This window comes from Acipenser ruthenus, chromosome 27, assembly GCF_902713425.1.
Source record: "Acipenser ruthenus chromosome 27, fAciRut3.2 maternal haplotype, whole genome shotgun sequence".
NCBI classification, from domain to species: Eukaryota; Metazoa; Chordata; class Actinopteri; order Acipenseriformes; family Acipenseridae; genus Acipenser; species Acipenser ruthenus.
Window position 1 is genome coordinate 1,069,230 of NC_081215.1, and position 27,462 is coordinate 1,096,691.

Genomic DNA, 27,462 nt, shown 5'->3' on the forward strand with positions numbered 1-27,462 from the left:
GGGTGGAAATGGCCAGTTTTGAATACAGAAGCACCTGCCAACTGAGCACAACCTAGCTGCCTTCTATCAAAGCCTGTCCGATTTGCAGGTTTGATATATTACAGAATGCATTTGAAATCCCTCTCAGGCTTAACCCTTTCAGTGCTGGTGGCACCTCAAGATCCCACTTTACCTTACCGGGTTCAAAGAATACCATGGCTGAGAGAATGAAAGAAACGGTGAGAAGTGAGCAAGGTTTCTGTGCTGTAGTGATAAAAGGGCAGTAAGAACAAACAATCTTAGATCAACTATTCTGTTATACAAGTGAGTGCAACCATGTTGTTATACAACTTAATTTCGCATTCTTTCACCTCGACAAACAATATTTCAGAACTGAATGGGTTAAAAGCAGCGTCACATCTGGTTTCAGCATTTTAAAATCGTACTTGGATCTCTACTGCCCTCTAGTGCATTGCAACTAAATCACAGCATAAGATCCTCTATGGTTCTATATTACAGTTACAGTACACACACATTTCAGAAATATTATCATTTTGCAATTCTGTTTCCCTAAGTTACAGTGTATCTTGCAAATAAAGTGCACAGAAGAGGACAACAAACTGTGTAAATTAAATTTACTTTCAAACAACAATTATATACATCTTAGCATAAAGTGTAGGATTGTGTGGTTTCATTGCTTATGCCCGTAATAACGCAGATTACTAAACATGAATTTAATAGATATTACAATTGTACAATCGGTGTACGATTTCTGAAATAAATAAATAAATACAATCTCATGAATTAAAGAACAGCCACTCTTGCAAAACAGTGAAAACAAGCCGCCATCCAAGCAGATCGATCATTTTCTTGAGGTTGTGTTTTGTGCACACAAAAAAACAGGGGTTTCAAAGATCGACTGTATTGTTGCACAGCCTAATTTTCGCTTGATGAGTTCAATGTACTAAATTGGATCTAATTAAGGCGAGCCAAGCGAGGCAATTAAACGTGGAATGCCCGCACAGTGTAATTGGACAACAAATTGCTCCGATCGGCTCTCATAATGCTTCAATTAATGTGATCCTTTGCCCGATGTGTAATGTCATTGTTTGAATTACAAATCCCACAGGGTCAAAGGTGGTGGATACTGTAAAACCGTCACGGAAGAACGCACTCGAATAATATCATTAAAATCTCATTTTCGAGCTCATAGCTGGATAATTACTAAAAGAAACCCACGCCCGCTATGTTACATACCCGGCTTTACATTCATCTTTCCACAAATCGTTGTTTTAATAATATATAATAAAATCCATTTCAAACGCTGTTTCGCGAATGATTATTTGGAAACAATTCCATGAAACTCTTTAAGAGTCAGGCTTTGGGGTTTCCCCACCTGACAATAAAGAGGTTCGCTTTGTTTTGTGCTATTCACAAGCGGCTTGCCTCAGAGAACAATGACGTCCAAACCTGAGGAAAATAAGTTCCTTTTCAGTTAATCTTTTGCCTTGGTTCATCCATTTGACCCGTTACGTTAAACCTTAAAGGTCTGTCTTGATTCGTGTCGAAAGCTTTTCATGCAGTTGTTTTGCAAGACCAGCCTACAGAACTTTGGGAAAACAAAGACTTCTATGCAACTGGCCCGTGACAAATATTATTCTAACTCCTTAAAATTCTAAAAGTAACAAAACTGTCAATTGCATCGCAATCTATGTAGCCTCAGTAATAGGGGAGATTAAAAACAGTGGCAGGTCTGAGTTTAATACTGCTACTAATACCACTACTGCTGCGGATAACAATAATCATACTTTATTTAACAGGGGAGCCTTGATGGATGCATAATGAATGTGTCAGGGTTTATTTAGGTGAAAACTAATACAACAGGTATACGGAATGCGTGTACTATGAAAGCATCAAGAATCTGGAGAATAGTAAATTAAATTTAGTATCTCTGCTATATTCTCTTATAAGGATACCGATAGTTCTTTTCATTTGGCGCTTTTAGTTTTGCGCCTTATTCTGTAAATCCACACTGTTTACAGGAATGAATACATTAGCCTGCTAAACTCGTTAATCATTAATCAGACATTGTTTTTTGATAAAACGCTTCACCGGTAGAATGATCGATGCATTTTGTCTGCTCCCTCTTTGTGTTCTTGCTATTGTTGATGCGTGCGCATCTTTGGATACAATCCAATCAATAACACGGATTGGCGAGGGTCTAGAATGGTGATGACCCTCGAAACTCCACGCCCATGCACGGGGGAGAAAAATACGACGTCGCCTTTGTTAGCGAAGTACGTACACGCAGGCGTTTAATTAAAGTGAAATACATCCTAACAGTGCAGAGGCGGTACATTATGTCCTCTGTTATGTACAGTAATAAAAAAACGGGGAAAATATCCAACATGAATATAGAAGAGTCAAGTAGGCTAGTGAATCTTTTGTAGAGGCTACCTAGCACTTGTTTCGAGGTTACCTGTAGCCTATATACAGTATTTGCTACACCCCTCCAACTGTTGAGACACCTATGCGAATAACCAAACTGTTTCCATGTCTGTCGTCTTGATGCTTGTGCTGTGCATTACCCCCCCCCCCCCCCCCTTTGTTGTATGAATGATGTTCACTAGACAAAACGGCCTTAGTACGGGCATTGTTAAACTGAGGCAGGGTCTATTGTCCTGACCGCTTTCAAACAGGGTTGCAATGGACAGCAGACTCTTTGCAATGTCATAAATACACTTCTGGCTTTTAAGACCGCTCCGCTGGACACAGTATTATGCAAATGCTATCTTCTCTTCCCTTTCTCAAGCATATAGGGCTCCGGTGCACGCCTTTTGTGTTCTAAACTAAACTGGGTTCCTCAAACAACACTGGGAAGAGTTCATAGAAATTCTTTTAAGTTAAGTTACTTCAGTGAGTCTGTCGCGTGCCCACGCGCTTTCCAGTGCAATGGCCTAATACGGCAAAGCAATGTGATTATTATTATTATTATTATTATTTTATTTTTTCATTTATCGATCATAGATAGATCCCCTCCAGTATCCGAGTATGTTTGCATTGTGCGTCGCTTGCATCTGTTGTACTGTGTATTCTGTTGTTGGCACTAAACTGTGTGAAAGAGAATTGAATGCATTGGCTGGAAGGCGTTTCTGCAATTTGCTTCGCTGCGAGGTGCCATCCTTTCTAAAAACCCGTTGCATGAGAAGATTCTGTTTAACGCTGGGGCCAGGAAACCCCACAGACTCCCAACCCCCGCTACCCAGTTTACAATACATTAATAAACGTGAGCGTCTGACTTTATTCAAAGAATAACCAGATATAGACTGCACGCTTTCCAATGCCGGCTTGGCGCACCTGTTTATTTGTCATATTATTGAAGTAGGCCACATATAGGCTACGCAATGCAATCACAAGTTAATGTCTGTTAATATAAACTCTTTCGCGGATTTAAGAGCATTGGAATATTAACTTGATACAAGCAATCATTATCCTTGGATATTAAATGTTTATTATATTCACTTGGAAAAACCAGTCATTCTTAATATGAGAAAGGAGCTTAATTCATATTATTTAGGGGAGTATATACGGTGCACTGTAAAAATATTGACTTAATAAAACTGTATTTGTAGATTCATTCGAGTGTATATTTCCGTATTATTAAAGGTTCATCATTTTTTGCAGTAATATTGAACAACTTTACTGTAATTTAACAGAAATGAAAAAAAAAATATTAAAGTAAGTTTACCGTAAAAATACGTTTGTTTTTTTTTTGACAGTGTTAGTTTATAATCAAACTGGGAGTGTTTCAGTAACTATAATAGTGAACAGGCGTTCTCAGCTGTCTTTGAATTGAAGGCTTCAGTCTGCTATACTCAACCTGCCTCTAAAAATGTACCATAAAATTACTATGACATTGGTATCTGAGGCGCCCAGTGTGTGGTAGCTGGCCGCTTCTGCTCGTGCTAGGTGGTAGCATTCAGCCCATTCTTCCGTGGTTTTACGCATTAGCCCCAAACAGCACCGCGCCAATGAACTCCATGTCAAACAGAATATCAATTTTCTGCTGCTAATTATTTACACGCTCGCCCGCCAGCAGAACATTCTCCAAAAGGTGGAAAAAAAATATTAGCATTTGTAACAGACTAAACACAGAGCAACATGTGCACGGTTCAGCAATGGTGGCCAGAACATCTTTACAAGACTGGAAATGATCGCACGTGTATAACAGTGGAGCATTGCTAACTTAGAAATGCATCTTTTCTACAGGATCTTCTGCTTTTCATTTACACAATCATCATGTGTACGTATGCTTACTGTCTATATTTCGAATCATTATCGAACACTATCAATAGGTGTGTGCCATTCTGTATTGTGTACATTCTACCGGACTATGAAAAGTATACCTTTAGATTATTATCATGTATTTGTTTTTGCGTGCAGTTTTTTAGTATTGCTATTTTTCTTTTCATGTTTTACGTGTTTTTTTGGGGGGTGAGATAATAGAATGCTGCTCGAAGCTGTCTTTTGAAATGCCTTCATATTTGCATATAGACTGGCATGCTTGGTGCAAGGTGTTCATTCGGTCACATGTAATTGCTATTAGAAACACCAGGCCTTCTTTAATTGCCCAAGCAGTGAGAAAGTGAACGCGAAAGGTCCCAGTGCTGTAGAGTCTGTGTAGACAGATCGGGCTTTCCAGCCTGTTTTTGTTTGATGCGACAAAGACCGGATTAATTTATTAACCAGCCGGGGGTCCTTTTGCTTTCCTTGAGTGCCCCACTTTTTAAACGATTTTAAATGCGTAAAGAGACACCCACCAACCCACACACACATACAAAAACATTTAATTAAAGGGAGCTGACTAACCTGGCGGGAACGAGTTGGCTAAAAGAAAGGTGATTATTTTAAAAGCGTCAATATAGTTAAGCCCTCCGTCATTGTATTGGGTGGTCTTCACAGATGCTGAATAGAATAAAAAAAAACTGATCATCTTCTGAGAGTTTTATAAATATAACACACCATCGTTTATGTTACATTTGATATTAACATTTTACACGATAAATGAGGACTTGTTTTATACAGAATGTGTTGTCATTTATCTAATTTATTTAAGCACCTTGTCATTCAGTGTATTATTATTATTAGAACATAAGAACATAAGAAAGTTTACAAACGAGAGGAGGCCATTCAGCCCATCTTGCTCGTTTGGTTGTTAGTAGCTTATTGATCCCAGAATCTCATCAAGCAGCTTCTTGAAGGATCCCAGGGTTTCAGCTTCAACAACATTACTGGGGAGGTATGGAAATAAATATTATTATTTATTTCCATACCTATAAAGAGGAGTGCAATACATACTAAAAGTGAAAGTGCTACAGTAGCAATGAGACATTTAATGGTGTAATGTAATTAATATCATTCGTGTGTGTGTGTGTGTGTGTGTGTGTGTGTGTGTGTCTATATATATATATATATATATATATATATATATATATATATATATATATATATATATATATATTCACTTTGTTGGTTTAAGGAAAGACTGATAGAGCCACAATTACTGTATTTTTTATTATTAAATTATTTTTTTAATAAAAATACAAAACAATACGTGTGAGATATCATACAAAATATACAACAATATTCAATGCAAAAATCGCCACCTTTAAACATTAGTTACACGAGGCACGCTACAGATAATGATCATACAAGAAATATACTGAGTATACATTTCACCAGGGTCGCCAAAAATTCAAAGGGGCAGAGCAAACATTATACGTGGCATTATTTTGCTTAGACTGTCCTGAAACGCGAGGAAAGTTCCCGGCCTGTTCCCTTTGCTTGGGATTCTGTGCTACGAATATGGTTTCGTTTGATACACTTGTACTGGAGATAGCTTTGTCGGAGGTACAGGGCAATTCGACAGTGTGAGGTTTGCAAAACGTAGCGAATGGGTTTGCAGCTGGCTTGGAGTGTTGTTGCTGCAGGAAGTTCGACGCTGAGCGTGGTGCGGTGACGTGCTGCGCGGCGCCGCTGTCCAAGGTGCTGAAGCTGCGAGGGATTCCGCAAGCGTCCGGGACGTTGTTTGTCAGGTGGTTCAGTAATCGGACGCTCCCGCTGGAATTGTCTGACGTCAAAAGGTACTTGCTTACGCCATTCAAGCAATTTCTGAACCCGGCCTGGTACTCGGTACATTTCCCATTGTTCCCCGTGGAACCTGCACAAATACACAAGGCAATATAAAGGTTTCGTTCTTTTCTGATATCCCAGTTATTCTAGAACATTAGAATGGTAAAATACATTTGATTGTACAGCTACACATTTAATTCAATAAGGTTGGATTTTTTGTGATATTTTGCTGTTAAATTATTTATTGTATTTTGGGAAAACGTGCCATTCTTTTTGCACTTGTAAATTGACCTTGTTGGGAGTTCTGGAGATCCCTTAGGTGTTTCACTGTTAATTCCAGAATATCAGCTTTCTCGAGTTTACGTTTTCGGATCTGTAAAAACATAATTATAAAGAAAAGGGAAGGAGTTATCATGAACATTATATAAAATATATAATATTGATAACTTCCATGTTAGTTTGGATATACAGTCTTTATCCTTATTGGATTGTAAATCTGGATAAACATGAATACATATGTACCATCAACTGCATGGGTTTGTCATAAAAAATGGGTTTATTGCATGGAGGCTCGGGTGTTGATAGTGGGTCTCTTATTTATCGAACAGAGAATATATGAGCTCATTTATGCAATATCAACTTACATTATTAATATAATAGCTTTCCAGGAGGTGTTTCAGTTGCTGTAGACATTCGTTAATTCTGTCTCGTCTTTTCTTTTCCATTATTGGTTTGGAAACCTGAAAAGGAAAACAAACAATTTCAATATGAGTTTGATCATTTTATTTATTTATGTATTTATTTTTTTGCAGGTAAACCTTTTACCCCTCAAAAAAGAAAACCAGTTATAAAACGTATAAACTCATTAAACATACAAACCTTTTTACCATTTAACGTCTGTTTTTTATCTGCTGCTCCCATATTGCAGTTTGGGTTTAAATCCACTATTCTCAGAGAAGCGCGTGTCGTATCTCTGATATCTTCAACCCGACAGTAATGGAATTCAGCCCCGCGCCTCATTTATATCGCTGCCCCATTTTGCATCTGAATGTAAAGAATACCACGCTGCGCGCGCGCACACAAATTAACAATACGGACAGTGCCCGATTCCACTGCAGGCTGACAGGTAAACAAAGCGGTTTTAAAATACTGTACAGTTAAAAATACATTTTTTTTTGTAATATGAAAAAAACGTCACACTAAAATCAATTTATTCACACTGCATATAGTAGGATCCCTTTTATAAATCGATGTGTGCCAATGAATTATTACGGGATACAGCAAATCTTATTAAAATCACTGAACGCTTTTTATATAGCCTACATCATATTTATCTAATTTGGATTGTATTTATATGTATGGGTGTGGCATATGATTTATCTGAATGTGTTAATTTTATTAACTTGTGTATACATATATGTTCTGATTTTGCATGTATTCCATATAGTCGCTGATACATTTAACCACCAACGTGTGAGGTTGGATACATTAAAAAGCGTAAAATGTACCGCAAAATTGGTCCGAAATAATGAAGCATTCTCGGTGTGGGGTTTGGGGCTGGTGGCCAGTGCTGTGCTATGCAGCGCTATTCATCTCTTTCTTGCTGAGTTTCACGCTCCGTCCTCGGAGGCAGCACCGTGTAACTGGTGTCCGTGTTCTCACAGAATTAAAATGTTCTGCCACTATTAGAAACAGGATAGAGGTGAGACCTGCTTCTTATTGGAGCTGTTATTAACTAAGCTTCCTGTGTTGTATACAGGTACAGGTGCATAGTTTGGCAATACAAAAAATTGTTTCATAATTTAAAAATAAATAAAAAATACATATTTTATTGTATTGCTTCCAACGAGCGAATTCAAATGCATACAGTTACTTTACATATATTATTGTTATTCGCCTATATATGTTCTTACAGCGATATATTAAACATGAGCGATAAAGTGAAAAGCTTAAATGGTTAACTTGGTATATGACCATTTCTCACAGACTGCTGGCTTTGTCAGAATCAGGGAGCATAAAGAGACAGGAGGCGTTCCGTCGAGTCTCCTCGCTTTCAAAAGAAAAAATCTGTATTCTATAAACTCTTTACACAAGACACTTTTAAATCAAATCTTACGTGTCTAAACTGCAAACAAGAGATAAGAACAGTAAAAATAAACAAAGACACGTTCTGTAGCCTGCGCGCTTTGGACTGCATTAAAAGTCTTGCAGTTTCCTAGTTTAAAAGTTACCAATACTTAGAGTTTGTGTTTTTAGATGCTCATATGGAAGAAAGTTACTATTAGTCGTAGTAGTATAAAACTGTGCATAACGGTTTAATACATTGAAGAAGAAGGAGAAGAAGGAGAAGAAGAAGAAGAAGAAGAGGAAGAAGAAGAAGAAGAAGAAGAAGAAGAAGAAGAAGAAGAAGAAGAAGAAGAAGAAGAAGAAGAAGAAGAAGAGGTCTGTTTATATGTATATGCAATCGCCTTTCCACGCACTTTGATGCATGAAACGCTTTCACTTTATTTGCATTGGAAATCGGGTCACGACAATAAAGAGAAAGTTGAGATTTCTGCAACAGCCTTAGAGAGCGGCACCTCGCGGCGAGGAGAATCGAGGACACGCCCCTCTGCCATTCAACTCGCCTACGACCTGTGTGATGTCAGCAGCAGGCACCAAAGCTTCAATAGCGTAGCAGTTAGTTTGCAAAATCTAAAATGATATGGGAGAAATGAGCTCCAGGTGTATAGATATAAGTGGAAGGACACGCGACCTCCTCGTATATGCTCACCTCAAGGCAAACAGAGGTTTGGAAGAATTTCTATAGACTATTTGGACAGTTGCTTAAGACTCCTAAGTTTGGTTTAACACACAAAGGCTTGCTTGGAAATGTGCATTGGAGCTGAATAGCATAGAAAGGGAAGGCAGTGCGCATTAACATTTCACTGTGTTCAACCCAGAGCTGAAAGCGCCGGTGAAAAGGCTGCAGTAAATTTATGACTTGAATGGGCGCAGATCCTTTTACCGCGTCTCCGTTGCTTTGTGTTATTCTCTGTTCTGTGTACAAAAAAGCTAAAAAGCCAATCAAAGCATTATTTGCATCTCAAACACGAGACTGAATACTTTGTTACAGACGGGATCGTTGAAGTATCGTGGGCTCCACTAGAAAAGTTTATCTTAAGAAAGGCAGCGGATGAATAGATCTTGAGCTGGTACAAGCACGACACTTGAGGTGTCTAAAATAAATAAAAACATATACTACAGATTTTTTTTTTCTTAATCTTAATATCGGTTTAGATTGATGATAGACGGTCCTATTTTTTGCGCCAATACACAAAAACAAATTTATATATATATATATATATATATATATATATATATATATATATATATATATATATATATACAGTTGTAAAAATATATTAATAGATTAATAATGATCTTACAATCTTACTAAACACACACACACACACACACACACACACACACACACACACACACACACACACACACTCTTAATCTTTATTTGCATGCACTGCACGTTGATTTCAAAGCAATTTGTACTCTAATTTCACCCCTGTACCAGCAATAAACTCCTGGCTGTGTCTCTGTACCAGACTGAAAGAGCTTCCTTGCACAGTCAAGGTTGTATTGAGCTCTGAAGTTCATACTCCAAGCAAGAATAGGATTTTGAAGATTGAATTAAAGTAGTCCGTAAATGTGATAATATTATTCTTCGATCTTGGTGCACCCAACTGTAATAGTCAACTGTAGATGTGCCTATGTTTGATGTTTCGTTATTTTTCTTTGATAAGAAACAATGCACCCCTTGCTTGTGAATGAGTTAGTATTCGGTATTTGTTGTGTAGCATTAATCGCTTTGTGACTTCATTTGGAATAACGTGGTTGGAACTTTGCACCGGAATAAAATGACTTTGCATTCCAGATATATCATGGGTTTCATTCCTTCAGCTTGTGTGGCTTCATTAATGTCCGTAAAATGTAACGGGAAATTGGAACAGCACAGTTGGGCTTCGTTTTAAAAAGCAGCGCAAAATCACTATGAAATTGGCATGCGGTTGTTCGGAGCGGTTGGGTGGTGCCCATTCTTTTATGTGGATTGGTTCCCCTTTTCTCACTCAAGTTGAACAGGCAGAACCGTGATGATTTTCATGTTTTGTTAGTGGAGGAATTATCCATGCTTTTCACAAGCAGGCTGGTTATATGCGTGTATTAATGCTAAACGTGTTCAGATATAACCGCTATTAATGTTTCCCCCAAAACACGTTAGTTTGTTCGTTCACTGCGTAGGTTACTGGTTTCTGAATTATCCTTTTTAAAGGATAATATTAATGCAGTTTTTGTCAGTCGTCTTCTAGTTTTGTGCTATACTGTGGAACAAGACGACCGGGCAGCACAGAGAAGACTGAGGCGTTCCAGCGATTCTCCTCGCTTTGGGTCTGAATATAACTCAGAACATTCAGACGGCTTCAAAGAATCAGCAGGGTTTTTTTAAAACAACATTTTGGCAGTGAGTTTTTTGTTTTTGTTTACTATTCAGAAATGGCGAGCACATATTTCATAAATGGGTTTTATTTGGCTAACTCTCTACTGATTAAGGGTTTCAATGTTAATGTGTTTTTTTTTACCATTATTATTATTACCATTATTATTATTATTACACTGTAAAACCAGATGTTGATGAATAAACATCCACGTTATGGAACAGATTGCCACTTGCATTATTTGAGTTGACTTGAATTGTTACACTTCAGACGCACGAACGCCAGTGTTAACAGAATAAGCATTGCATTACTAAAATGCATGTATAATCTGCTGCGCAAGACCGACCTGTTCATTCTCAAGCGCTTGTTTTAAAGCGTGGGACAGTAACGGTGGCTTTTATCCTGTTTCATGAATGATCTACTTCTGTTTTTTTGTTAAGCGCTCGAAATCAGCGGGGCTCCCAAGTCAAGTATGGTAATAATTGAAGTATTATCGGTGGTGTTAACATTAATTAGTTAACCAATTACACAATGACCTGCAGTAAACCACTTCTATGGCTCTCGCTGTTGCTTTAATTAGCAATTGAATGGCTTTTCAAGGGGCAGCAGGTTATAGACAACCGGCTACAAGGTGCAATCGATGGGAACAGCGCTGGATTTATTGGGGCTCTTGACACGTTTGCAGTGATGACGTCTCTTTAAAAACCGCAGTGCATACTGTAGACAGCCGATAGCTCTGCCATTACAATTATTAATAATAATAAACTATTTGGAATGGACTAAATGCTGAGAATAGTCGAGTTCAGACGTCTTCCAATACAGAATAACAGCTCTCAGAGCAGAGCCTCGGCTCTATTCAATCTCTAGACACAAAAGTGTGTGCCGAGGGATGGATTAAACGCTGGTCTCAACCCGGTACAGGACAGGATGAATGTGCATGTGGTTATATATATATATATATATATATATATATATATATATATATATATATATATATATATATATATATATATATATATATCAGCAGGGATAAAAGTCGATTGCCACGCGACTGCTTTGTTGCCGCAACTCTGCTCAAACATTCGATCCCATGAATTTCTATAGACTGCGCTCGCGGTTGTTTAAGACCGCTTAGTTTGGGTATAGAACACAAAGGGGTGTGTTTAGAGACGGCCATTGATCTGAATGCCTCAAAGGGGAGCCCTGCGCATTAACATCGCATTGTGTTTTGTGAAGGAGCCGAAATGAACTAGAGGAAAAGTAACTTCGTAACTTTGCGGAGGCAAAGTCCCTTTGTTGTGGCTTCCCTCATCCACTATGAGCCAAGCCGAGGACAAACAAAAGCAGGCTCCGCTTTCATTGTTAAACACGGCGCTGGGGGAGGAGGGGGGTGATCCCTGCGCCTCGAATCGCTAAACATCTGCCCTAAACACCGCAAACCACTTGAGAAAGATTTGCATTAGAAAGATGAGTGGACCCTTCTGCAATGGCATGACTTTACAGCGGCGCGCATAGAAAAGGGGATTCAAATGAAAACGATAAATATGAACAGACGACATTAGACAGAATGAAAACAAAATCTGTATAAAAAACAGAATATTTGAGCTAAAACAGATCATTTATAAAACCATGCTTTGGGAAATGTTACGGCCTGTTACCAATATGTCATAAGAGAAGACTGCATATTAAGGTATGCTTAACGCAGTACATATAACGAGTATATACAACAACAGTTTATTAAAACCGTCTCTGCCTTCTTTTCCTTTGGATGGTTGTCTTCTTGGCGAATGACAATTGTAATAAGAAATAAAACGTGAGCCAAACAAAGGCTCCAGAGGCATCTCGGTTGTCTTAATTAGCACATTTGTTGTCCTCTTAAGGGTAATTTGTTACGTTAATGATTCATTTCCCAGCCATCAACGTCTTTAAACGGGCTCGGCGATCCTTTCGACAGGGGTTTCATTAGCATTTCAAAGAGGACCTTTTTACCCAGAGAGGTGGATCAAAGGGAAGGCGCCCCCACATTATTTTGTAGTAGGGCTTATAGGAGTGGATTTTCTAGTTGTCTAATAAACTCACCCATTGTAATGTAGTTTCTTTTGTCAACGCTCTGGCACAGCATAGAAACACACTGTTAAAACACCCCGCAATATTCAGTTAACGTATTCGTTTGATTAACACAAGCTGTGATTAAAAACAGCAGAGCGTGGGGTTAATGTAACACAAAACAGGCTAATCAATTGCTGTTTCGATCATTCTGATCAGGCCAAAAAAAAAACTGTCTTAATTGTATTTCTGTCTTAGAAATATGTAAAACTCCAGGCGCCTCCTACTTCTTAATCCGCCACCGTCGAGAGCAATTGAATACATCTCAAAATGCTTTGTCCTTAATCAGACATTTACCACAAACTGTGTGATTGTAAATGTAACACGCTTTTCTATTACGGTGTATGTAATACAGTAGTCGTAGCCTTTACTTTATGTCTTCTTGCAAACTATTTGAAATCAAATCGGCCGCTGCATGGTGCAGCAAGATATATGCTATGTCATAGGCTGCTGTGCAGCTGGGCGCAATAAAATGGGAACCGCTAAAAGGATGAAACTATATTACCCTGGTTCAAACATGCAATGACTGTCGAGGCTGTATAACACGTGAAATAAAAAGACAAAACTGGCACACTTGGAAAAGAGTGTTTCTAGTGGAAATATTTGCCTATATCAACCTGTATTTAGAATATAAATCCTTTTTTTTATATATTGCAGGAGAATTGTTGCCAAATTACCCACAATTGCAACCAATGAATCCCACTCACGTTGGCGATAGTAGCAACTGTGTTGTAGAAGTTAATGAAATTACTTTGCGATTAGTTTCTGAATAATATAACGTGGCTTTATAGCACTCCAGGAAAGACCTGTTGCCATCCCTATGTCTTTGAAGCCCAAAACGGAAACCTTAAAAGTGCGTTTAACTAACCGAAAAATGGCTTTTGAATTGTCATGGAGTGCTGCTAATTTCTAGTCCCTGCTCTCCCAAGGGGATCAATTGAGTTATTTATGAAGTCATTTCTGCCGCCCCGTGCCTCACCTCCACCTCATGTGGAGGGTTCAAATCAAGGCATGCATATTCTGAGAGCGTGTAAGAGGAGCGGGTATCGCACCAGCATGATAACCACACTCCACCGAGCAGCTTCTAAAATCGAATGGAACTGTTCTTTATTAATATACTGCCTATTCAGGCCGCCAGCAAATCATTTCAGCTCCAAGATTAATTGTATCTAAAGCATTGCTTTTTCAAGATCTTCTTTAGACCTTTATACTTGAGAATTACTATATGCATGTTTTTGTTTTAAATTTTGTAATTAAAACAACAAATGTGTAGAATAATGATCTTGGAGTTAGCTGTTGCAAGGACTCTGTAAAGCTTGCAGGGCAGTTTAGCGAGAGGCACAAAGGGGTCTGCATTTGGAAATGAATGGCACCCAACTCCCATTATGTTACATCAAGGGTTAAAAACCCGCTCGTGTTATCTAGAAGTGTAAAATGCCATTTGAGTAACAGATCCCGGATTGTGATTTGTTCTGTTAAATACAGTAAGCTTGCCTAACAAAGTGATCTATGCTTCTTTCTTAAACATGAGACCTTTACATTTGGCGAGAAAAACATCTGCACACAAAGCTACCAGGCCTCGTCCAAGCCTTAGCATAAGAAAGCCGGGAATGAAAAATAAAATGGAAAAACCCTTTTGATCTTTAAGCTTTGTTTTAATGGTCTATTAACGTCACAAATATTTATCCAATGCATTAATCTCAAGGATAAATACAAACAACATAAAGGCGTCTAATATCAACATTGAGTTTTGAAGTTTGTTTTGCATTTCATGGGAAGTTTAAATGTTTGTATTAAGATTACCGGTACATTTAAAATGCGATTACACTTCATTTGTAGCATTCCTTACAAAATGCCTACATTTGAGTTCATATGTCTTCTTGAAAAACTACATTCATTTGGTCTAATAATGTTCTGCTTAGTTTTCTCCATGTTGTAAGTTATGAAAACCAGGACTGTCCACACACACACACACACACACACACACACACACACACACACACACACGCACACACACACACGCACACACACACGTCAGAATTACGTGTATATATTATGTTTTATCGTGTCTGCATTAACACGTCGATGATTGCTTCTTTATTTGGGCAATTACATTAGTTATTTGTGCGTGCTGGTCCCTAACGCGCGCAGTTAAAGACCATATCCAGTGGAAAATGCGGCGGTAAATTAGTATGAAATTGGAATCAGATTCTCACAGTGTGTGGTTGAGAGCTATGCCCAGGGGCTGGTCGACAGGGCAGGGCTATTCAGTTCATTCTATCCCCACGTCACGCTGCTGAAGCGGGTGCAGCCCGGAGCCAAGGACCCCCATGCTTTAACAGCGTTTCAATTTTCTGCTTTGAAACAGGCAAAGAGCGCCAATTCCTATTTCCTGATAACAAAAGGAAACGGCCATGCAATTCCCTCGACTTCAAGTTGGCAATACAAATATCTTTACACAAGATCTTGAAAACTGACCCTGTAGATTCCAATCTGATTATGATTGTACCCATGCTACGGAGATTATTGCAATCTATGTGTCAGATCCAAAAGACTTCGCTACACAACTCTATTACAGTAATGCGTGGTTTCTTGAATAACAATAAAAGACAGATATGTTAAAATCGGCTACTTTGCAATCATAAACCCACTGCATTATAACTCCTGGAGTCTATAAGGCTAGGATCACCAGGTCGGCAGATCCATTGTACTGTAATGCTTGATAATCACGTGGTCTAGAAAATGGAATAGCAGCTTCAGAACTAACATTACTACTAGTCTTTTGGGGGATCATACACGTGTTCCAGGTAGTCAAAGTACATTATCAATTATTGTCTACGCAGCCGTTATATCCGATTTAATTTCTGTTATAACCCCCCCCCCCCACACACACACCCAACTATAGGCTATTTAAAAATATGTCTTTATAAAAAGTGTCCGTATTGTATTCCGCATCGTTTAGAGGATAGACGTTTTAATATGTTGCGACGTGGGAAGCAGGGTTCCCAGGGTATTCTCCTTTATTTTCCTAAAGTGGAAAATCGGAGTGTAGGATTCAAAAGCCGAGAGGCGTTCCTCCGATTTTCCTCGCTTCATATTTTGCAGCAGAAAAAAATATGCTGGATGTGTCGGCGTGAATGCGGCTGCTGGTGCTTGTAGGAGCACAAAGACATTTTGAACAGCTCAACACTTTCCAAACTTTTTTTTTGTTTTTGTTCCTTTCTTACCGCTCCAAGGAACAATTTGTTATATTGCTCTCGAATCCCCCTGGCATCTGTTCATGAACAGAGGAACAGTTTTTACCATATAATTCAAGGACAGTCGGATACGTTCAAATGACGCATGTTTAAAAGTGGTTGTTATAGGCAGGTATTGTTTAATCTGCGTGGTCGCTTGTGGCAAAGTGGGTGGTGAGGGGTAGCTGTGTAGCAGTGATGCGGTGCAGGAGTAATGAGCAGACAACGGTAGTCCAGTGGAAAATAGGCTTTATTTGCCAGCACTGGTCTAGTGCTCAAAATAATAAGCCCGGCAATACACAACGATGTGTAAAGCTCGGGCTGACAAAACACAGGATACAGTCCTGAACAAAAGAAACAAGAATACGGTCACCCGTCTCGGGTGCGTGCAGTCGTGATTGTGGTGAGTGAATACACAGGACGTTGTGACAGTACGTGAGGAGGTGATCCGGCTTGTGTTCGCCCAGTGCGACAGCTCCGGATATGTTCTAGCTGTCTGGTGATTCGGAAACAAGACAGACAGTTAGTTTTCAGACACTCCAGCGCACAAACACACACACACAGCTCTTTTAGAGCAGAACAGATTTTTAGGTCCTTCTCGGTCCTTGGTTTAACCCAAACGAAGGAAAAGAACAGCGTTACCCCGGCCCCTATATGTAATCCCGCATGATATCTAGGTAAACGGTTGCAGCTGCCTTTTACTTGCAGCTGCCCCTCGTTTACCTGTCAAATCAACACGGTCTTACAACAGAGTCTCGCTTCCTTCCAGGCTGACCCACTTTCCGGTCCCGGAAACGAACTGTCAGGCCAGCCCTTCCAGATACTTCTCCTCCCGTTCTTTAGCGCCCTCACAGGTCGGGAGGAAGATTTATCACCAGAACTCATTGTATTTCTGTCACATATCCCACCGCTCAGAGTGGAGCCGAAGGAACACTCGGCTAAATCTACCTTTCCCATTGCTCCCCCCTCCCGGGAAAAATAATCCGCATTTTGGTGGTCTTTCCCCGCACGGTGTACCATATGGTACATGAAGGGCTGCAATGCCAGATACCACCGAGTTATCCGGGCATTGCTGTCCTTCATTGTGCTTAACCACTTGAGTGGGGCGTGGTCTGTGACAAGATCAAATGAGTGTCCCAGCAGGTAGTATCGTAAAGAGTGAGTAGCCCATTTAATGGCTAAACACTCTTTTTCGACTACGGAGTAGTTGCGTTCCCGAGGTAACATTTTTTTGCTTATGTACAATATCGGGTGTTCTACTCCAGCTACTTTTTGGGACAAGACTGCACCCAACCCTACATCCGAGGCGTCGGTGTGGAGGATGAATCTCTTGGTGAAATCTGGGGTAATAAGAGTGGGGGCCTGGCAAAGTTTACGCTTAATCGTATCAAACGCCCCCTGACACTCAGCTGACCATTTAATTAAATTTGGCGCACTCTTTTTGGTGAGGTCGACTAACGGGTTAACCACTGTGGCGTACTCGGGGATGAAGCGGCGGTAATAACCGGCTAAGCCCAGTAGTGACCTCACCTGAGTCTTGGTTTTGGGGATCGCCGCATCAACCAAAGCCTGGATTTTGGTGACCACAGGTCTCACCCTTCCATTCCCCATTAAAAATCCCAAATATTGAGTCTCTGTCTTGGCAAACGCACATTTCCTCAAGTTAGCTGTCAGCCGGGCTGCCCTTAGAGACTGAAGAACGGCTGCAACCCTAGCCAAATGCTCTCGCCAGGTGGAGCTGTAAATCACCACGTCATCAATATACGCTGCTGCATATTCATGATGTGGGCGTAAAACCTGGTCCATCAGTCTCTGAAAGGCAGCGGGCGCACCATGTAGCCCAAATGGCATGGTTTTAAAGTGGAACAGCCCCTCTGGTGTTGAAAATGCGGTTTTCTCTCTGGAGCTGCGGGTTAGAGGGATTTGCCAGTATCCCTTCGTCAGGTCCAGAGTGGAAATAAACCTCGCTTTTCCCAGTCTGTCTAAAAGTTCGTCGACCCGAGGCATGGGATACGCATCGAACTTGGCAATAGCATTCACCTTTCTGAAATCTACGCAGAAGCGGTTGGTGCCGTCCTTCTTAGCCACTATTACAATAGGACTGCACCACTCGCTCCTGGAAGGTTCAATCACTCCAAGCTCGAGCATATCCCATACCTCTTTGCGAACGCCACTTCGTCGACTTTCCGGGATCCGGTACGGTCTCTCTCGCACTGTGACACCTGGAGGAGAGATAATGTCATATTCAACTAAGTTCGTCCTGCCGGGCACATCAGAAAAAACATCACTGAACTCCTCAATAAGCTTACGCAGCTCTCTTTGCTGATCCGGAACTAATTGTTCCCCCATTGAAATCGCTCTTGTGCTCGGGGTCTCTGGACAGGGACCTAAATCATCCTCCATATTGCCTGGGGCTATAAATAAGACCTCTCTTGCCTGCCAGGGCTTCAACAAATTAATGTGGTAAATTTCACGTTCATTCCGGCGATCGGGCTGTCTAATTTCATAATTTACTTTCCCTATAGCCCGAATCACCTCATACGGCCCCTGCCATTTAGCACACAGTTTTGACTCTGATGAGGGAAGTAGCAGCATTACCTTGTCCCCTGGTCGAAAGGTTCGAATCCGTGCATTTTTGTTATAATGCTGCTCTTGTCGGTGCTGAGCCGATCTGAGGTTGTCTTGGGCCAAACGACCGACCAAATCCAGGCGATCTCTGAGTAGGAGCACATACTTCACCACATTTTTAGACGAGCCTTTGTGCTCCTCCCACCCCTCTCTCAGCAGGTCGAGAATGCCGCGAGGCTGCCGGCCGTACAGGAGCTCAAAGGGGGAGAACCCCGTTGAACTCTGCGGCACTTCTCTCACTGCAAAAAGGAGGTAGGGGAGAAGTGATGCCCAATGTTTCTGCTCTTGTGTTACAAATCGCCTCAGCATCGACTTTAAGGTCTGATTAAAACGTTCCACCAGACCGTCCGATTGTGGATGATAAACGGACGTCCTGATGGGACGTATTTTTAATATTTTGTACACCTGCTGTAACGTATTGGACAAAAAATTAGTTCCGTGATCGGTCAAAATCTCCTTGGGGATCCCTACTCTGGCCATAATCTGTGCTAACTCGGTGGCTATTGCAGCGGCACTAGTGGACCTCAATGGAACTGCCTCCGGGTATCGCGTTGCATAATCCACCACTACTAAAATGTGCGTATACCCGGAGTCAGAAGGTAGCAAAGGGCCGACTATGTCCATTGCAATGCGCTCGAAAGGAGTGGAAATAATCGGCAGTGGGACCAAAGGGGCGGGGCGCACTCGACCCGGCGCTACTCGCTGGCAGTCTGGGCATGTGGCTACATATTTCGACACATCAGTATGAAGACCTACCCAATAGAATCGAGCCAATATCCGTTCCCTCGTCTTCTCGGCTCCGAGGTGCCCCGCAAAAGGGATATCATGCGCCAGCCTCATGACCTCCAGCCGACAAGACGGGGGAACCAACAATTGTGTTACAGGCTGTCCTGTGCCCGCGGCTAGGTTTACCCTATACAGTAATTGCCCCTTGATACTGAAGTGTGGATATACTAGCGCCCCAGCGCCGTCAACATCCTTACCTTCAATGGACCGGACCTGTCCCCAAGCGTGCACCAGTGACGGGTCGTTATGTTGGCCCCACACTAGGTCCGCGCTTGAGTACCACGGGTCCGGTACATCGAGAGGGGCTGGAATAACATCTGCTCTAGTCGGTCCAGTAACCTCGCTCTCTCGGTCACACTGCGTTCCCACTCCCTTCGACTGGCGTTTGTTACCATTGCAGCACTCTCCCACCAGACCCCAGCCTTGTCTCAACAACGCTCCCTCCCATTTTGCGGTCCGTCTCTCCTTATTCGTTTTTCTAGGACGGAAAAGAGGGGAAAACATTTCAGTGTGAAAAGGAAACACATCACCAATCCGTTCCTTTTTTTTTTTCTCTGCCACGTTTACGTGTGTGGCTGAGACTGCCATTTTTTTCATCAATTCTTTGAATTTTGGCCAGTCTCGGCCCAGAATAACTGGGTGTGGCAACCTTTCCGCCACCCCAACTACCAGGTGACGTTTTATCGGTCCTACCGATAAATATACTTTTAATGTGGGGTATGCCGCCGTGTCTCCATGGATACAGGAGATGGCCACCTGACCTCGTGGCCGCCACGACACACCGCCCAGGAGAGCTGTCCTAATCAAGGTTTGCTCACACCCTGTGTCCACTAATGCGTGGGTTTTCACATTCCCTAACACCACATTAATCAGACAAGGCCCCTCCCGACCATTTTCCCCACGCTTACCAGTCTCAGGTGCCCAATTGCACGCGGCCACGTCACACTCCATGGCAGCGGGGCATGACCTGGCCAGATGTCCCGGCTGGTGGCACCTAAAACAGATAGGAGGGACAGAGGGGGCATGGGTTAGAAATCTGTCCCGCTGCTGGTATGGCAACGGGGCAGGGGCAGCACCTCTACCCCAGCTGGGGGCCAACCTTGATCTCCATGGGGGGGAGGCAAGGGGGCCCAATGGGGTCGGTGCTCTGGGAGGTCTGGGTCCCTGGAACGAGGGGGGTGGTGGCGATGATGTTGGAGGAGAGGGAGAGAGAGCGCGGCTGCTCCGAAGGGCAGGGGCGGACAGGATCCCGATCCGGGCAGAGGTCAGGGAGTCCTCAAAATCTTCGGCCAATTTGACCGCCTCCTCCAGGGTGTCGGGGTTGTGGCGCCGTATCCACGCCTGGGTTTCGGCGCCGACCACATGGCAGAACTGTTCTACCACAATGGCTTCCCCCATCTGCTGGACGGTCTTCTTCCCGGGGGTCAGCCAATGCACCATGTGGTCGCACAACCTCTCCGCAACCACCCTGGGGCGTGTCTCCGGGGCTCTCCGGTACTCCCGAAACCGCGCCCGGTGGGTCTCGGTAGTAATGTTGAGTCGGCGGAGGATAGCCTGCTTGACCAGGTCATACTCGGTGGCGTGCTGGTCGCTCATGGCCTGGTAAGCTGCCTGAGCCTCCCCAATCAGGCAGGGTCCCAATTGGCTGGCCCAGAACTCCCGCGGCCAAGCCGCCGCGGTAGCCAGCCGCTCGAATGCCACCAAGTACGCCTCCGGGTCATCCTCCGCCGACATCTTCATCGCCCGTGCCTTTGGGGGCGACATCACCGGTGTTGTAGTCGGGGTCGTTACCGCAGCCACGGCCAGTCCTACCCGTTCAATGAGCGCTGTATAGCGCTCCTCCCTCCTTCTCTCCTCTGCGTCCCGTCTGCTCTCCAGTGCCTGCAGCAGCTCCGCCAGCGCGTCGCGGTCCATGGTCCCGTTTCTGACACCACGTGTGGCAAAGTGGGTGGTGAGGGGTAGCTGTGTAGCAGTGATGCGGTGCAGGAGTAATGAGCAGACAACGGTAGTCCAGTGGAAAATAGGCTTTATTTGCCAGCACTGGTCTAGTGCTCAAAATAATAAGCCCGGCAATACACAACGATGTGTAAAGCTCGGGCTGACAAAACACAGGATACAGTCCTGAACAAAAGAAACAAGAATACGGTCACCCGTCTCGGGTGCGTGCAGTCGTGATTGTGGTGAGTGAATACACAGGACGTTGTGACAGTACGTGAGGAGGTGATCCGGCTTGTGTTCGCCCAGTGCGACAGCTCCGGATATGTTCTAGCTGTCTGGTGATTCGGAAACAAGACAGACAGTTAGTTTTCAGACACTCCAGCGCACAAACACACACACACAGCTCTTTTAGAGCAGAACAGATTTTTAGGTCCTTCTCGGTCCTTGGTTTAACCCAAACGAAGGAAAAGAACAGCGTTACCCCGGCCCCTATATGTAATCCCGCATGATATCTAGGTAAACGGTTGCAGCTGCCTTTTACTTGCAGCTGCCCCTCGTTTACCTGTCAAATCAACACGGTCTTACAACAGAGTCTCGCTTCCTTCCAGGCTGACCCACTTTCCGGTCCCGGAAACGAACTGTCAGGCCAGCCCTTCCAGATACTTCTCCTCCCGTTCTTTAGCGCCCTCACAGGTCGGGAGGAAGATTTATCACCAGAACTCATTGTATTTCTGTCACATCGCTCCATACAGGTGACGTTACAAGTGAATTGACACCTTGATTGGAGTCGAGGGACTTTTCAGTGGGCACTAAAGAGGCCTTGCGCATGTTTAGTGTGGATTGGGTAATTTGCGCATAGTGGATAATTGTCTCTTGAGTTATACTGCTTAGTCGCTTGGTTCTTGTTTGTTAAGATTAACAGGTGTGAACCGCACAGCTAAGCAATTGCACAAAAACACGGCGATCCCTTCATTGGCGAGATAAGGCAAGAGAGTGTGGTTTAGGTTTTCAACCATCTTCTGAGTATGTGAAGAGTGACGCACAGTAAAGACACCCGGTCAGCACTTAGGGTCTCAAAGTATATCAGAAATTGTAGTATCGGTTGTATTGTTTTGTAAATAAATAGCCAACAGTTAAGATTATATTTAAACGCATACTTCCATAATGTCACCTTGGAGCTTTCGAAAACGCTAGAATACACAACGTGTGTGGCTTCTAGAATTTTACGCATAGAACTTTACCGCAAAATTGGTATGAAATCGCTATTTGTTGCAAACAGTGTGTGGCATTGGGAGGGACTCCATATGTCATACTAGACCGCATCATTGAAAGGATTATTTCCTCGTTTCACGGTACAGCCTCGACGGGAAGCACCATGCCAGTAGCTTCAATGTCCTAACAAAGTGGCAATTTACTGTTTCACATTTTCGCATACCCTCAGGGAACAAGCTTTCCGTTTCCCGCTGCGATATAGCCATTGTAAACCCACAGGCCAATAAACCAATGGCATATCATTCTGGTATTATTTATTTATTTATTTATTTATTTATTTATTTATTTATTTATTTAATTGTTCAAAATAGATGCAATTTGTCGTTAGCATTTTTGTATTTTCTTTAAATCAAACCAATTCTAGGGAATGGTGAAATTGTTTACTAGACCTTTCCCAAGGACAGCTCCTTTGTCTCTCCGAGTGTGGAGAATCGCAGAGTATGGTTGAAAGAATGAAGGCGTCCAGTCGATTCACCTCACGTCAGGATGCTCAGAATTGGGGACAAATGCTTTAAAATTGCCGAGGCATTTGTGAAGTAATTGTCTCGGCTCATAAAGTGTATTAAAGTGGCAGCTGTTCGGTATGTTACAATAAGAAACGCGCCTTGTCAAGATGACATTAAAGATAGACCCTTCCAACAGCCCCACGTACCATCATTTCCACTGGAGGACAATCCGTGTAACCGGTACCGCCAGCTTAGACAGAATGTACGGGTGCCTGTAGGTTAGATCTTTCTGGAATACCTGCAATATCACATTAAACCCATTATATTGAATTTAGAACTACACCCAAAGAAACCAGAATTATTATCCCAGCAAGAACTCAATAAAACTAATAACACGTATTCTAGTGAACGACTACACGCTCTCATTTCTCTTAAGGAGAAATACAATCCAAAATCTACCAAAAAACAAACAATCTCAGCTATACTTAAGAACAGAAGAAAAGTTTTGCGAACGCGAAAAGGCCATTCGATACAGCTCAGTTTAGCATATATTTAATTGAGGACAACACAGTGTATCATTAGTTAATGGTATGTGGAAGGTTAACGGAACTTGTGTTAAAATTAAAATTAATTCATTGTTTGTTTTAAATTCATTTATTTCATTCTTACTAACATAAATAGTGATGTATTTCCCAAGCTTTTGCTCTAGTGCAAATTAAATAACTCCTTATATCAAGACAAAGTAGGCAGAATGTTGATATAACGGCTCCACACAGGTTGACACATTTGGGGACATATTCCCGAGTCATTTACCACTGTGCTAAGTTCAAATGTTGTTTGCTTTAAATAAATAACTCCCGAGGTTAGTTTAGCACACCTCAGTTGTTTCTTTTTCTCTAGCCGTTCGTATTTCGTTTTACAATGACATGGTGCCTGAGGGTGCAAACTGTGTCACAGTGGTTAATGTATTTAATATCACTTGCTTTATTTCACTCGTGGCGCACACTTTGCACTAGAACTAACCCGTAATAAATTAGTCCCATACACTCTTAAAACGAAATGTTTAAGAACTAAACATACATCTTATGGAACGCACTATAAACACATTTTAAGACTACAGGCCTACTTGAGAAGCACGAAAAACAAGTGTCTCCAAAATAAACATTGGTGTAAAAGTATATACATACTTAAATATGCTCAGAATCTGACACATGCATGTTCTTAAATAGCATCGGTTATAGTTATGCATTATTTAAAGCTCTTAAACTGATCATGAACTCTGTTACATATTCATTTTTATAACTTTTTTAAATGTTAAAATGTATATTACATAACATATTATATTCTACAATAGTGTGTTATCTAAACTTTTAAAACTATTGTCCGTAATGGAACACACTTTGTTGTTCGTGAGGTTTATTTATTTATAGTGTATTAGAACTTATTTAATACCGGTATTTCATTTTTTCATTGATAACTTTAAAACGAAGTCTTTGGTAAACATGATGCATTTTAAAAGGAGTAAAAATAATTCATTTATATTTCGAAGGAGTAATTTATACTGGAGTTACAAAGGAAGCATTAGGAGAGGTGAGACAATTTTGCAAGAATATATATATATATATATATATATATATATATATATATATATATATATATATATATATATATATATATATACTAATTAATTAATAGACAACGAGGAAGGCGTTCACTGCGTTGTGGGCATTGTTAAATAAAGCGATTCCATTCCATGCTTCATAATAACGGGTTCCATGTATGTGCGTGGATAGGTATGGCTGTATGTTCTCTACACAAACATTCATTTGTCGGTGTGCCAGCGAGCTTGATTTTACTGGCTCTGTTAAATGAGTTGCACCGTTATCCCAGCCAGATTATTATTTGTTTATTTAGCAGACGCCTTTATCCAAGGCGACCTACAGAGACCAGGGTGTGTGAACTATGCATCAGCTGCAGAGTCACTTACAACTACGATACAACAACACCTTACAACAAAAACATTTTTGGAAAATGTATTTTTATTTCGTTTCAGTTTTACAGTTCAATAATATCATCAAAATGATGTACAACGTGCCTTCTTACGAAGAATCTATAATAACTGCTGTGCCAAGCATTGCTCTAAAATACACTTCATTTACATGCAAAAAAAATAATTAGAAAAAATAATTGGCAGCAACCGATCCATTAAATAATGGAAGTTGCTGCCTTAAGTACTGTAGCACATAACATGGTTCTCAGAGCTGGGCTCACCAGGGGCGCCAGCATTCTGATTTAGTATATATAACGTCTCTAAGCAGTAGCAGATCGGGACCCTGGCTCGACTTTGACGCATCGGCATTCTGATTCACAGATGGTCGCACAATGTTGTCAGCGTTTCCATTCATGTTTGCAGGAGTGATCTGGTGCATGGCTGGAGTTGAAACGCTGCTTGCCTGTTTGCTTTCTAAAAAGTCTGAAGAAATGTTATTGCGTTTCACTGCTGGGCGGTGGTTTTGTGGTTGAGGATAAAGAGACGGAGAAAAGCTGGCTTCTCGTCCTGGTCTGTTACTGGCGCTGTCCAGCGTACAGCGGCGAGGTTCCTTGGGCGCGAGGGGTCTGGCGAGCTGGCTGTGTAATTCTAAACGCAGCTCCTGGCTTCTCAGCAGAAACTGGTCCATTCTGTCTGCACAGCACTGGAATCCAGCGTGGAACAAATTCTGCTGCTTTGTGAAGGTGGCATCTGGAAGGAAACCATAAAACAAAACCGATCAATGGAATATCCACAGCAAGTAAACTCAAAGCCTGGCCACTCAAAGGTTATTTCAAATGCCTTAGCTCAAATGAATTTCACTTATGGTCTTATAGGGACTTGTGTTCACTGAATCGGTAATCATGTTAAAATGATCGATTATATGAGTAATATGAGAAAGCTGTTGATTATTTACCTTGGTGAGAGTTTTGCAGATGCTTGAGGCACTTGACTGTTAATTCCAGAATGTCGGCTTTCTCAAGTTTTCGTTTGGAAATCTAAAACAGAAAAAAACAAACAGAGAAACATGATGGTCAGCATTGAATATAAAGCATAGGTCACTTCAGGTCTGATGGAAAGCTATTCGGTGAATCTTCCACATTCAATTCAATGATACTGTATATTCGATCAAGTCAGATACACTTACTTTGGGATATCGGCTTTCAAGAAGACTTTTCAGCTGCTCGAGGCTGTTGTTAATTCTTGCTCTCCTTTTCTTTTCCATCAGCGGTTTGGAAATCTGGGGGGAAAAAATAATAAACGAATTAATGAACAGTCCATTTTGTTTTACATGAACAGATTTGCTTTGTTTTATATGAAACACATCCCAGCTCTTAATGCACTGTATAGATTGTACCTTTCTTTCCATGCTGGCTTGCTGTCTAGCGGTGGATCTCGAGTCTGAATGCATTGTTCGCGAGTTCTCGATCTGATCAGTGTTGAGTGAAGGACCAGCTTCCATTCCACGCTTTATATGCCGGGCTTGCTTTGCATATGAATGCGGGCGCTTGTCTTATTGAGACAACACAATACCACGTCTTGAACAGTTTAAACGAGAGAAGGTGTTCTTCCTGACGCTTATCAGAGCTACAGTCAGAGGTGCAGGCTGTATTTATTTGTGTGTGAGACAGGTCGACGAGTTTCTCCTACATGTTGTTGTAATGCTGTCGATGAGGTATGTCTTATTGCCTTGCACTGCATGGATTAAGTGATCCATGACAGGTTTTGTATTACATTTGTGTTAAAAATGTATGTATAATTTTTTTTTTAAATCGATGTGCGTTTTCTAAGAGATACGGGTTTGGCAACAATGATAAAGCCTGCAGTCTCTATTAAATATACTCCACCAAACCGAAACACACATATCCCATTAGCTAAGCAATAACGCTTAGCATTCTTGAGTTCTGTGTAAAATCATGCGTCAGAACGCTTTCCGAATACAACAATGCTCGACTTGTGTGGGAGAACTGGTACTTTTCTCCTGGCAAATTCACCGCAAAATTGCTATGAAATTGGTGTATGACAGGCTCAGTGTGGGGTGTCGCAACGGTGGCTAATGCATTACTAGGTGTGGCAATCGGGCTCAATAGACAAGGCTTTCACGCCTCGGGCAGAATAGCAGCACCGTGCAAGTGGCCCCCATGCCATTACAAATTGTCAATTTTCTGCTATCGAGGTTTTTTTTTTCTAATGGTCAACTCTTTTGGTTGAAAAAACAGACGCGTGTAAGTCAACTGGGTTTCTGTCATAAAGTGTCTTTTTAAATGACGTCGTTCAGTGCTTCAGGATGGATTCCAAAGCGGGTCCGGGACTTCGAAAGTATAGGTATACAGTACCTTTTTTTTCACGAACTGCTAAAAAAATCTGATTTTTTTTTCTTCTCTCAATTGATTTAATTAACCAGGTGGAATGTCAAAGAAGAA

The 27,462-nt window shown here is 41.6% G+C and overlaps 3 protein-coding genes across 3 annotated transcripts; all 3 read right to left on the reverse strand.

The window, feature by feature from the left end:
• Positions 1–5,601: 5,601 nt before the first annotated feature.
• On the reverse strand, positions 5,602–7,032 carry LOC131701810 (transcription factor HES-3-like). The gene is made up of 4 exons (XM_059001768.1): positions 6,991–7,032; positions 6,756–6,851; positions 6,403–6,484; positions 5,602–6,199 (listed from the first exon to the last, which is right to left on the reverse strand). Exons 1-4 carry the CDS (start codon positions 7,030–7,032, stop codon positions 5,715–5,717), a joined length of 705 nt encoding a protein of 234 aa, XP_058857751.1. The 3' UTR covers positions 5,602–5,714.
• Positions 7,033–16,107: 9,075 nt separating this feature from the next.
• On the reverse strand, positions 16,108–22,005 carry LOC131701887 (uncharacterized). Its single transcript, XM_059002503.1, has 2 exons — positions 20,263–22,005; positions 16,108–16,436 (listed from the first exon to the last, which is right to left on the reverse strand). Exons 1-2 carry the CDS (start codon positions 21,266–21,268, stop codon positions 16,429–16,431), a joined length of 1,014 nt encoding a protein of 337 aa, XP_058858486.1. The 5' UTR covers positions 21,269–22,005; the 3' UTR covers positions 16,108–16,428.
• Positions 22,006–25,111: 3,106 nt separating this feature from the next.
• LOC131701892 (transcription factor HES-3-like) lies at positions 25,112–26,466 on the reverse strand. Its single transcript, XM_059002536.1, has 4 exons — positions 26,397–26,466; positions 26,187–26,279; positions 25,956–26,037; positions 25,112–25,750 (listed from the first exon to the last, which is right to left on the reverse strand). The coding sequence occupies exons 1-4, from the start codon at positions 26,448–26,450 to the stop codon at positions 25,278–25,280; spliced, it is 702 nt and encodes a 233-aa protein (XP_058858519.1). The 5' UTR covers positions 26,451–26,466; the 3' UTR covers positions 25,112–25,277.
• Positions 26,467–27,462: the final 996 nt, after the last annotated feature.

What these genes read in the sequence shown, in the direction of transcription:
- LOC131701810 (XM_059001768.1), bottom strand. Translation starts at nt 7,032, where the DNA reads ATGGGAGCAGCAGATAAAAAACAGACGTTAAATGGTAAAAAG. An exon ending in AGACGTTAAATGGTAAAAAG is followed by an intron (nt 6,852 to 6,990) that starts GTTTGTATGTTT and finishes TTTCCTTTTCAG; the next exon opens with GTTTCCAAACCAATAATGGA. An exon ending in TCTCCAGAACTCCCAACAAG is followed by an intron (nt 6,200 to 6,402) that starts GTCAATTTACAA and finishes GTATTTGTGCAG; the next exon opens with GTTCCACGGGGAACAATGGG.
- LOC131701887 (XM_059002503.1), bottom strand. Translation starts at nt 21,268, where the DNA reads ATGGACCGCGACGCGCTGGCGGAGCTGCTGCAGGCACTGGAGAGCAGA.
- LOC131701892 (XM_059002536.1), bottom strand. Translation starts at nt 26,450, where the DNA reads ATGCATTCAGACTCGAGATCCACCGCTAGACAGCAAGCCAGCATGGAA. An exon ending in TTGAAAGCCGATATCCCAAA is followed by an intron (nt 26,038 to 26,186) that starts GTAAGTGTATCT and finishes TTTCTGTTTTAG; the next exon opens with ATTTCCAAACGAAAACTTGA. An exon ending in TCTGCAAAACTCTCACCAAG is followed by an intron (nt 25,751 to 25,955) that starts GTAAATAATCAA and finishes GTTTCCTTCCAG; the next exon opens with ATGCCACCTTCACAAAGCAG.